The sequence below is a fragment of the Pezoporus flaviventris genome, unplaced genomic scaffold, assembly GCF_033815535.1.
Source record: "Pezoporus flaviventris isolate CSIRO_AGI_PZ_B2104156 unplaced genomic scaffold, CSIRO_AGI_Pfla_v1 ptg000057l, whole genome shotgun sequence".
Lineage (NCBI taxonomy): Eukaryota > Metazoa > Chordata > Aves > Psittaciformes > Psittacidae > Pezoporus > Pezoporus flaviventris.
The window spans coordinates 4,324,042-4,336,927 of NW_026892605.1; the positions used below are offsets into that span (position 1 = coordinate 4,324,042).

At 35.1% G+C, this 12,886-nt stretch overlaps 1 protein-coding gene across 1 annotated transcript in view; it reads left to right on the top strand.

Annotated features, from left to right (window-relative positions):
- Positions 1-12,886, top strand: part of HCN1 (hyperpolarization activated cyclic nucleotide gated potassium channel 1) — a 188,585-nt gene that overhangs the window by 91,183 nt on the left and 84,516 nt on the right. Inside the window, exon 3 of the mRNA XM_061469430.1 lies at positions 10,738-10,899. Within this exon, the coding sequence (XP_061325414.1) occupies positions 10,738-10,899 (162 nt within the window). The remainder of the gene's footprint in view (positions 1-10,737; positions 10,900-12,886) is intronic.

A 12,886-nucleotide genomic window follows, 5' to 3' on the forward strand; every position in this document is an offset into this window, starting at 1 on the left:
CTAGCAGAAATGCTGATATGTTAGATCAAAATACATGAGAGGACAAAGGTTTTCCCGGGACAAGTGGGGAGGCATATTGTCTACCACAACATGAATGACTGATTGAGAGCATACGCAGAAATAGCAGTTACTGTACAAAAGATGTTTATTTGTTTAGTGTTCAACAACAGATCACTCAAGACTCAGTAGTCTCATAAAAACTGACTGCAATGATAAAATGTTAAGATTAAACTTGTGAAGATCGACCATAGATGACGACCTGAGGTGACTCCAGTGTCAGCAGGAGCTGAAGTAAAGAGTCAGACCCTGCCTTTGCAAAGTGCAACCTAGTGGGTATTCTGTATTGCAGCAAAGTTTAAGTGACTTATAGCAAAGGGCAATTTGAACATAAGACATGTATTCTGTCAGATCAGCTAGAAAGTAGTAGAAAGCCACTGCTAAGACAGCCAAGAAACTGAAGTCAGGGAGACAAGTACAGATCTGTATCTGGAAAGGCTTGTCTGTCACATCACACCCTCAGCAGGAATAAACCTGATGTGGTGCTTGCTAGGCTAGGGGCAGCCTTTCCAGTATAGATGATGTGCTGTGTACCACAGAGGCTGGTTCAATGAGCAGCTTGCTGTGCAAATGGGCTGGGACAAGGAGCATGCACGTTGGAGCACCTCTGTGCTCAGTGGTTGAGCGGTGTGACAGGATCAGGGTGTGGGAGAACATGAGGCGAAAGGAAGGAGTCAAGTTGGGCTGGGGCTCAGCGCACATCCTGTGTTTCTCTTGCTGGTGTGACAGAGAAAGTGCAAGAATGATACAAAAAGAACGCAAGGAAGGGGGTGGAGGTGTAGGAGTGTTAGAGTAAAAAGTAACTACATGGTATGGTTATTTTTTAGTGGAGCTTTCTGACTGTGACCAGACTCACCACATCTTTGTGAAGTTCACGATTTGCTGTTGATGAGACTTAGTAAAAAATTATTTCAGTTGCAGTACTCATATTTTAATGTATGTTTCAAATTCATGTTGTGTCATTTATGAAGTAATCTGTCTCATTCTGGTATGATCTACAGCTAGGCATAGTGTTTAACAAGATACTACTTAAAAAAATAATAAATGTTAATAATCTGTTATTGCAGAGATGATATAATAGTAAGTACTGTGAGAGGCACCATAGTTTTACACATTAAACTTGCTGAGCTCTATCAGAGCTCTATCAGTTTTCTTTTTCAAAACACTGTAACATGGTAAGATACCAATATTAAAATATAATTAATTAATTAGTTAATTAATTAGCTCAAGAAATAAGGGAAAAAAATCAGTCCAGGCACTGTGTCTTCTCATCAGCTTTTCTTCCTTACAACTGATAGCATTAAAACATAGTGTATTGAATTCTGAAAAATTTTCCCCATGAGAAAAAAGTGTTATTTTAAATAATGACTCGAAAATAGGCAAAAATCAACCCAAGTGTGATGCGAAAGTATTTTTTTCTTCTTACTGTAGTTCCCCTTTTCTAACGTTACCTGTATGCCTTTTTTTCCCCCATTTTTTTTAATAATCTCTCACTTTTTCATGGAGTATCCTTAGAGATCTGTAGGGACTTTTGAGCATTCAAAACTGAGTTATGTGCATGGGTTTGTGAGAATTGCAAGCATTCACTCACTTTTCATAATAAAGTTAGCTGTTGTTGAATGGTTGAACACAGTTACAAACCTAGAGTAATTCAGCATATGAAATTTCTCAAGGTACTTTTACATATTAAACCAAGTAAACATACTATTTTACAAGAGAGAGTATTTTATGCAGATGTCCAAAGTAATTTCTGGTAATATTTTTCTGACTACATGACTTGTTTACCAGGCAACTGAATTCTTAATTTCTGCAGGCAATTTTGTAGATGCATCACTTCTTAAAATGCCAAAATAGGTCCTCTATTTGATTTTAACTGACAGTAAGATTGTAACTGTAGACTGCATTTGCACTTCTCAGAAAAAAGGTTTTCGATAATGCAATTTAATGAACCATATAATTTCAAAAATAATTTGTCAGTATTGTGAAACATTGACTTAGACGTCAAATCGTTGATATGTAATTAGCAAAATAATTTATTCAAATGCATACTTTTAGATGTTATTTCTTTAATTTTCATGTGTGATGATGTATAATTGATTTTAGAATATTTGCTATTTCCAAGATTTTTCAAAAGAATAAATGGATTTTATGTGGTTTGTGTTTTAAGCATCCAGTATCTGATGAAGGGATCTGACTTTTGCACAGTATTTGCATTTATCATCTGCCTTGACTTGTACTGACAGTCTTGTTTTTTAATAAGATTGGCCTATGAACTCTTCTTTCAATTTACTATAAAAAAGCAAAATTTAAATTCTAATACACTATGGAAATTTATATATTTTATTCACAGTTTATGTTTAATCATAACAATCCAAATATATAAACATTAAAATGTAACAATTGCGCATTATAAAACAATATTTTGGTTTTTTTTTAAATGAAGGTATCACATGCTATTAAAAGAAAGCATTGTGAATCAGTTTAGTCTCAACTTCTACTCCATAGGAAATTTAACATAATGACTTTTGTTTTCAATTCGTTTCTGATTATTTCTGTGTTTGAAAGATTAACCTCAACAGCTTCAGTAGGACACCAACTTAAATTACTCAGGAGATGTACTCCTCATTATTTCAGTTGTTTGCTATTAAATCATGATACTGATGTATTATAATTAGGATAATTAGCTTGAATCTCAGTATGCAACAGTGTGACTCTAGGGCTAGACATCATGTAAAAAGAACGGGTGACTCAGTAACTTTAAGTTATTAGGAACCATCTCCTTAAATCTCAAACTGATTCTTTTGGTGGTTTAGGATTATGTAACAGAAAACTTTTTTTCCTGTTATTCACATAATTTAATTTGCTTCCCAAGCCTTGTTCTTACTGAGAGACATGTTTGCAGCCTGCCATGGCATACAGATTTAATGAAAATAAAATACGCTAAGAGAATTGTTTTACAGAAACAACAGTTTCAGATACAGTTTTGTGGACATGCAAACTTTCAAGTTTCTATGTGCACCCAGTCTCCTGGTGCTTCACTTACTATAGGAATTAGGATTAAATTATAGGATTTAATTTTCACAATATTCACAGAGTTGGGAAGTTAAATGCATTAAAAAAAAAGAAAAAAAAAAGTGTGGGAAAATGCTGTGGCTGAAAGAGGTCAGTTACATGTGGCCCGTTTGTACACTGTTGATTGTACAAATGTATTGTTCTGGGATGTGCAATTACTTTCTACATATTTATAAATGCTATCTGCAGTGCATCTGCTTTTTGTTTATTCATTTTCATTGACTTTCACTGCTGGATCCAGGAATCTGTGAGTCAGGATCATGCCCTGCCAGTTTTGATGGGAGGTGTAGCCAGGGCACTGCCCTGTTCCATTCCTTTAAAGATGTGGCTCAGAGGAAAAGACCTGTCGGTAGAGTGTGATTATCTCAAAATTTATGCTTTAAAAATAGAAATCAAAGGGCTTGGGGTTTGTGAAACTTGACTGATCAATAATGTCAAAAAACAATTTCATCAGACATGGTGCTTTTTGTGAAAACTTTGGTACTTTCTAAGGTTATCATAGAGTTGTCTCAACATTTTTTACACATTTTATGTTAGATTTATAAATATATGGCTTGTATTTATTGCTTGTTTCATCTTTATTAAGGATGAAAAATGCTTGTAAATATAATAAAACTGGTGAATTTAGGCTTCAGAAGCTGATGTTAATTCCTGAAACTGCAATCAGGTATCTGACTTTATGCCCTTATATTTGAAACTTTGTAGGCATTGACATTTTTTAGGATTCATATTGTTCACTCTGCTGCCCTTTTCAGCGCTATGGGAGTCTCTGCCTTGGCCTTTCTGTGGGCAGATGAGTGATGGTGAATAACTTCTTTTTTCTTGTTCCCCCAGAGTACATCTGCATATTAATATGAGCAACAGTTCTTCTCACTCAGCTAGTAACAACAATCATAAATAATATTTTGGACCATTTAGGCTGGCTGCGTCTTCAAGCTGCCTCCTTTGTAAGATACAAGTAATTATAAACAATAATAAATGAAATGTTCCCTTTAGATCAGCTCCACTCCCAGATGTCTCCAGCTTGAATTCAGTGGTGATGTTGCTTGAGATACTTGGCCCATTAAGGACTCTGAAGTGAAAGCCAGGCAGTGCTGATGCTTGAAATAATGCTGAAATGAAAATGGAGCTGTACTTAGCTCATGTACAGTCAAGTATTTTTTTGTCATATGGCACTATGACTTAAGAAGAAGAGCTTCAGGTAAATTTTGTCACAAAAGCGGGCTGTTAGTATTGCTTGTTTGTTTGCTGTGAACTGTTTTTTGTTTGGATTTACTCTGCTTCTATTAATGAAGATGAAAGCTTAGCCTAGTGAGGTAGTTTCTATTATCACTATAAGTGATGAATGAAACTTCTCCCTCTGTAAAGTCACAGTGAAAATTAGCACTGTAATTTTAATTCAGGATCCTGAGGATTGTCACTGTTGACTTGTTTTCTTTATCACAGAACTATAAAGTGACTGCTTCTCTCTGTTTAGATGGGAAGACAGGTCACACACATTAATCACAACAGGATAATAGAAACACACATTTTGGCAGTGAAGTCATGTTCTCTGTGTGAGAAATAATATATTAGTATGGCATTGGCCAATTTGCAGTGGAAAATATATATTGCAGAACTTAGATATAGTTAATAAATTTTACTTCCTGGTTGTGTGTGACCTTTCCAAGGCTCGCATAATTCATCATTCAGCAAAGTACCTTTATAATGCTTTCAGGTTTAACCTGGATGCAGCGTGCTGTCACATTTATATGTTGTGCTATTCTTTTTGCTCCATAGAAGTTGGTTTCCATTTGTGCATGCCTTGAATTGGAATAAATAGAACTTCTGTTATAAAGCCTAATGTCAAATTGACTCCATCTACAAAATAACAATTTTTAAAGGTCACATAAAATTGGCCATTCTCAGCTCTTTTTTTCTGGATAAGTTTGATTAAAAATAGTTTCTTCTGTTTATTAAATTACTGCTTTTTCCCTTCAGCGCCAGCTCAGGCAGGAGCAGATATTTGTGTTTGTCATCAGCTTAAGGTCCCAAATACAAGCAGATGAAATAGTGCCATATACCTTTCCTGACTACTGAATTGTCAATGGTGAATTATTTGTCATAAAATTAAGCATACACATGAGGAGTCAGTTGAGCGTAAAGTGTTACCCTGAGGGTATAGCCATGCATTTCTGTCAGTGGACGTTTACACCTACTTGAGCAAATGTATGTCCAGTGTAGAGTGTAGTAAACTACAGTTCCCAAAGAAATTGACTTTGGTAGCAGTTGGATCAGACCCATAGTATCCCAAGTCATATTTGCAAAGAATGTCTTTTGAAATCCATTTGTAGAATATTAAATGACTAAACAAAATTGCCTTCCATTATTTAAAGCAGATTGAGAGAGTCTGCTCAAAAAGTAGATTGAGAGGTGATGCTCAAAAAGAGGCATTATGCTTTCTTCCTCTTTTTATATTTTTTTCTTTTCATGTGGAGAATTATTACAACCACTATTTTACAAGTGAACATTTAGCTCATGTAGGAAAATTTTTATCCTATGGTTTATAATCTCTGTCTGGTTGCTGCTCAGAGCGATAAACCTAGTAATTCTGGACTCACCCAGAGACTGAACCAAACACCCCATGTCATTTTTATAACTGTTATTTTTCCCTGCAGTCTAGCCTGAAGGTCCTGTCTTGCCCTTGGTACAGCTTTCAGCAGGCTTTCCAAAGCCTCCATGCATGTGTGCAGCTCTTTCTGTCTCCCCACTGTGGGTATTTAATATTCTAGACTCCACACAGCTCACTTAATATGACTGTCATTTCATATTGCTTGAGGCATGATGCAAATCCTAATTTGAAGATTAAACCCAAGATAGTTTTGTGCTACACCTTTAGCACTTCCGAGGGGTGGAAGAGATGTCTGGGTGAAATCAGTGATATGAGATTTCAATAAATTTTCTAAAAGACCAAAGACTTACTTTTTCTTTCTTTCCTTTTTTGTTTTTAATCAGAGATTAATTCTTATTTAAGTATTTTTTTTTAATGTAAACTGAACATAAAAAGCAAACTGAACTAAAAATCATAGCTAAACACATACTACATTCCAGTTATCAGAAGGCAGAAGAGGTAACCTATGCACTCCATGACAGCAGTTGAGCACTTTTTTTTGTTCATTCACTCAAACTATATGTGCACTGTTAATATTCCCTGAAATGCTATTAAGCAATTGGAACGCTAAAACTGGAACAGGTTTTCTGTCTCAGGTTCAGAAGTCAGGATTTAGCAGGACCAATTTAAAGTATACACTCCCTTATAAACATGAAGAAGGAGTAGTCTGCTTCCTGCTTACATGTGGGAATAGAAAGAGTCATTAATAAAGTGTGAGTAAAAACTGAGGTAAAGCATGTGAACTCAGACTTCTTCAGCAATTTCTTATTCTCTGTGAGCAATATTTTGCTAAAATAGTAGAAACCATTAATCTGTAGTTATATATCGGCCACCACCAAAGGTATTGTCAAATCTGAGGCAAAAATTTAATGCTGCCAGGGTACTGAGAAAATGTAATGAAAATAACACAGAAAGAAATTCAGTGGTCTTAGAAATGAGTTCATAAACTACATTTCTTATTAAACTAGAATTTGAAGTATATGGAAGCTATGAATAAAGACAATATTATAGCCAAACAAGAAGAAGAAGAAGAAGAAAAAGAAGAACGTAGCATGTGTAATTGAAACTGAGTAGGAAACAAAAAGGAGCCATATCTATTAAATTGTTCCCATGATGTGAAATAAAAATATAGAAAGAGTTGGTTTTCAAGGGAATTTTACTTTTTTCTCAGTTGCACTAATCTTATCCCACTCTAGTAATTTTTTCTTGTTGTTGTTTTCTAAAATGTGCACTTCATTCTGGTTCAGCTGTATATTGAGGTATGAAATTAGGAGCCTAAATAAAATGGCCAGATTTTCAAAAGTGTTTTACAAAAATTCCTGCTTATTTGCGTGACATCTGTGGTCGGTAAGTGTTAAATGATAATCAGAATGTTTATGTTTAACTACCTGAGATTTAGGAGCCTGACTTCCGTTGTGAGCAAGTGTTTTAATCATTTGTGTTTTGAATATTATTTTAATAAATGCATCCATTCATACAGGGAGATCTGAACACACATTTCTCCTGCAAAATCAAGGTAAATCTATTTGTGGCTATTCCGTATTTCTTCCTGTCCCACTGGAGGACTGTCTGATGGGCAAGCCAACATCTGCTGATATGAGTGTCAATAGCTTTCTGTCCTTCAGTTCCTCTCTTGACAAACTACACTTCACATGTATCTTAGGAGTTTTGATAATGTTTGGTTCATTAATACAGAAACTGTACTTTGTCAGTACAAAATGAAAATGGTATAAAAATATGACTTCTCTTACTGCTCTTTTTCAATGTATCACAATCAGTTCCAGAATGTAAGAACATAAAATATTAAACATGCAATATACGACTTTAGTCCACAAGATAGTTGAGCTATTACTTTTAAAAAAACACCACCCCTCCCCCCCCCCCGAATATAAATATGTCAATACGGTGCCACAAACAAGTATTATTTTTCATTTAAATATATGCTTTGTGTATTTAAATGGGTGGGATTTTTTCCCAACCAAGCACACATTTCCATAATAAGTTCCTTTTAAGAGAAAAAAACACAGCTTTTATTTGCTGGGGAGAGAAGATGCTTAAAAGTTATTTTTTCAGGATTTACTTCAGATTCTGCCTATGACGTTATTTTCTTTAATCTGGAGTCATCACAGTTCTTAGAATAGCCTACACAAATACTAGATTATATAAACAAAATATGAGCGATAAAAGTATGGTATGGTTGAAAAGATGAGACAGTGTTGTCATGTTAAGCAAACCAGATAATATCCAGAATATCATTTTCACATGTTATTTTTCTTGCAGTACATGGGCACACTACTGATGAAGAGGCTCTGAAGAAAACTATGATTACACAGTTGTACCACTGTGACAGTATAGAATAGTCCTTGCAGAACCCAAACCCAACAGCAGGCCTCTTTGGTCTAGCAAGGCTCTTTAGTTTGAACTCACTGCTTCAGCTGTTTGATTTGAATTTTAGTCAACTTTTGTAGTATGTTTTCTGTGTCCTGATTCTACTACAGCATTTGGGGAAACCTCACTGAGCCATCATACAGTCTCATGAGCGATTGATACATCTGTAAAAGCTAGGCAAGATCTTAGATATGCTGAAATAAATACCTTGGCAAATCTATCTACCCACTTTTTCCTTTTTAAAAAATTTTTTTTTTCTGTGCACATTACCCAATTAGATAATTCTAAAATTTGAAATTAAAATGTACCGCAGAAAATGCTCTAACTCCTGGAAATTCTGTATCAAGATACAAGTTTTGCAGACCATCAGTGTAATCTGAATTGATGCCCAAAAATGGGATCCATCCAAGTGAAAGAGCCATAGAATTAACATTTTTATACAGCTATAATCACAGTATACATGCACAATCTGTCATGGTGCCTAAGCCCATACTTGCAGAGGCAGGATAAAGGTGGAGGAGTCTTGGGTATATGCAAGTGCCGCATATACTCTGGGGGGTTTTGGAGAAACAGATCTTCCCGTGTTTGTCACATGTACCTAGGATCATGTATAAGTTCTAAATATAGAAATGAAGATGTTTGTGGTCAGTTTGGCTCCGATTGTCCTATTTGTGACCCATTTTTAAAAAAACCTCCCAATATCCAATGCAGTAAAATATTCAGAAAGTCTATTCTCTTACTGTAAAGCTTAATGGGAAGCTTGAAGCAGTAGGGAAACAGTGTGGCTGAGAACTTTAGTTTTGTCCAGCCATAGTAGAAAAATGTGATAACTTGATTTTCCAGAGCAATAGAAAGTGCCTGGGGAAGTTGTGATCTCTGTGTAAAATATGTGTTGTTTCTGTCTGATATTCTGCACTTATTTAGACAAATATTCCCTCTTTCTCTGACAAAATTTACGAAACTTTTCATGTGCTCAGGATTTCCTGTGCACTTTCTGGTTGTAGTATAATAAGCATGTGGATTTTGTGTAACCCGAGTGAATGTTAGTGTTCCAAAACAACAGTAATCCTTCCAGTTCTTTAATATAAAATTATTTTGGTTCACACATCTACTCTCTTAGTTCATATCATGCCACTGAAACTGCAGCTACTGAAACACCTGTAATGTCAATACATTTTTTAACAAGACAAATGTGTAATGGTAACACTTTTCTGTTTATTTCCATTTACAGTATTTCCTAAATATCAGTTTTATCTCCTCAATTTTGACAGGAGCTAGATGGTATTTGGGTAAGGCTTGACATTTTGAGTAATGTTACAAGCATCTGTTTCCATTGTCTATCAAACTGGGATTGGAATATTTTTTCCTAAAATGGCCTAAATTGGAAAAAAGTTTTGCCCATGAAGTTAATGTCTGAGGTATATTTCTACTATGCAGGTTTTGCATTTTGGGACTCAAAACATACACCATCATTTTCAAATGAGGGCAAAGTCCCACTAAAAGAAAATTATGTCGAACGACACTGTAACATGTTATCAATATTTGCACTTGCACTTATTTACAGTATGGGTACTTCATCTCTGCTTTTAGTTTAGATATGTATAAGTTAGGATACAAACATTCCCTCTTTCATATGTGAATTGTCTTATTTACCAATGCATAATGTCATATGCTAATATGCCTATATATCTCTGCCAATCTGATGTTTTCAGCACTAGAGCCTGTGATTCCTGTGTGTGTGTGTACAATTAAATCATAATTTCTATTTAAAATCCCATGAAATACTAACTGGACATTGTTCATCTTCTGCATGGAACTCCTGCATAGTGATAATTATGTGTGTTAAAATGCAACATATTTATCTGGAGTTGACTGAATTATGTAATGGGTGAAGAATATGCCTGTATTTGTAGTTTGGAAGTTCTTTAATACAGAGTAGTTCTAAATAAAGATTTTTTTTCTCCATACCATTTGGCAACTGATTGCTGCTAATTATGCTAATTCTGTCCAAAAAAATTACCCAAGAAAAACCTGAAAATATGTGATTTGCTGTAAGACCCACTTCAGATGCAAATTATTTTGTCTTAGAATGGAGAAATATTGAAATAAAAATTATTCTAGTAGCTCGATGTAAACTTAGCTACTGCTGATGTAGTAGCAGCAGGATGCTCAGTATTTCATGAAAGCTGATGATGATTAAGAGCAATGAATTAACCTTTTTGTCATTTTGCTAGGTGAACTGGTATGTGCAAATTGGATTAATAGTATAGAAATGGAAGTGAGACTTGCTTCAATTGAAAGGAGTTGTGGGCTTTAAGAAAACACTTTAGTTGATGACTCGTTATCCAAATTACGCCATTTTTGGCACCTTACAAAAAACTGATGGGCAGCCAAGTGTCAGGTATGTCAACACAGATCTCTGCCCAAATGAATATGCCCAAATTAATGGTCCTTGATGAGAAATCTCAGCTTTTTTAGTAGTTCAGGATGCCTTTAACCTTCCCAATAAGAATGAAATTATTTTCATTTTGATTTACATCATCTATATCACCTGTAATTTTTGCCCACAGATTTTCCACATGACGTACGATCTGGCCAGTGCCGTGGTAAGAATCTTTAATCTGATTGGAATGATGCTGCTTCTGTGCCATTGGGATGGTTGTCTGCAGTTTTTAGTACCTTTACTCCAGGATTTCCCACCAGATTGCTGGGTGTCCCTAAACGGTATGGTTGTAAGTATTGTTCATTTTTCATTGTGCTTTCTAAATATTATTTTCCTAAGCAGTTAGCATCAGACTTAAGTGTAAAAATACTTGCCTAGTAATACACTGCCCTGCAATTTATTCAAGGTTACTTTTATTTTTTGTTGGTGGGCCCTCAGCACCAATAAAATTATATTGACTTATTATCAGTAAATGAGCCAGAAAATACTTTTAGTTTTAAGATCCTTTTAATTTATTAACCCTTATTCCCTAAAAAAAAACAAAAATGAACAAACCAAAAACCCCAACAAACAAACAAACACCAAAATAAATTCAGAAACACTCAGTTCACCAGTGCTTTCAATTTAGGCTGTAGTTTCAGAATGCTTCTGAAGTTATGCTAATAAAGTTTGTTTCTTCCAGTGTTGTCCTCTGTTTGTTTTGTAATTACCTTCTGGGTCATTTCATGATCCCTTTACCAAGTTGTTCCCAACTTAACAGTCTGCATGATTTTTTTCAAGTAAAATAAGAGAAATAGATGTGCCTTACTCATAAGGAAGAGTAATGATGTTCTCCTTGCTTAACATGCGCCTTAAAGATCAGTGGCTGTGAAAAATGAAGTAGTTTTTATCAAGTCAAATAATGAAGTAATACATAGAATATTTACTTGGGCAATACACTGAAAAAGTTGTTGAAATGTCCCTATACCAAAAAGAAAAAGCCCTAAGCAACTCTGTCACTGGCCATCAGAAAACATGTCTCTCCAGTTTTTACAATTTTAGAGTCCATAAGATAGCACTTTCACTGTAGATGGGCATCTTGTTCAGTCCCACATATTTCTGTTGTAGAAACGTAGCAGTATTTGTTCCTTTAGGAAAGTGATACTGCACATTACTCTGAGAGCTTGTTGATAAGGTTGTCAGTCATACAGACAAGTACTTGCAGTCATCAAGCAACACCTTTAATGATAAGCAGCATGTTTGCTGACACCTCATTGTGCAGCTTTCCTAAAAAAAAAATAAATAAATAGTGACATATCTTCAGAAAAGGGATTGCTGCAATAAAAGTAGGTCACCAGGATGCTGACTGGGACATCTTTGCATTCTGCTGCATTCTGGGTTCTGCTTTGTAACATCTTCCATTCACATTTACAAAGGGTACATTTTCTATGAGCTTGTTAAAGATCTGGATGAAAACCATGCTAGTGAGTGAAATGAAGCCTTGGATTACATTTAATTAAAGTATTTAACTTTTAAATAACACTGAACTGTTAAATTCTCTCTCTTACATAAGAAGAGCTATGTTTAATCTAAGAAGACTGTGAATACTGTGCATATGCTTAGGGAGACCATTTGTTCTGCCTGCTCACACTCAGGTTCTCTTATGGAAATACTCTGTCTCCTGACACGCCACACACTAATGGAAAGAGTAAATAAAAAGTTACACCATTTTATTTTATTTTATTTTATTTTATTTTATTTTATTTTATTTTATTTTTGTATTTGTTTGGCAACTTTATCTGTTGCTGTTGAATGCACATTGTGGGACTGAAAATTGAACAAGATTATGTTCATGGCATAGGCAGTCTTTTAGTCCTATGGCAAGAGAAAGAGTTGTGAACTGCCAGTCTGGAATCAGGAGCATATCTAAGGCAAATGTTGGGGGAAACTACTAGACCTTTCTTCTCTCATGGTGTTATGAGACATTTTCTAATTTCTTTCCAGGCTCTGGAAGTGAATTCTTTAGCACTGAACACAGACAGAGAAGCCATCATGGAATATCAGTCCTCTGAAATGATAGAGGAAATAGAAGGATGATGATGTTGATGATGGTGATGATGGATATATGCTTTGTTAGTGTATTCAGAGTCTACCTGATTGCTGACTTTGGAATTTGGAAGGGCTTTGTGTTCCTGCTATTGCAAGAGCTTTGGCAAAAGGAGTACCTTTCTCCCCTAGTATACTGTAGCATATCACAATTTGATCTACTCTGAAATTTAAAATTTTTGTTACTGAAA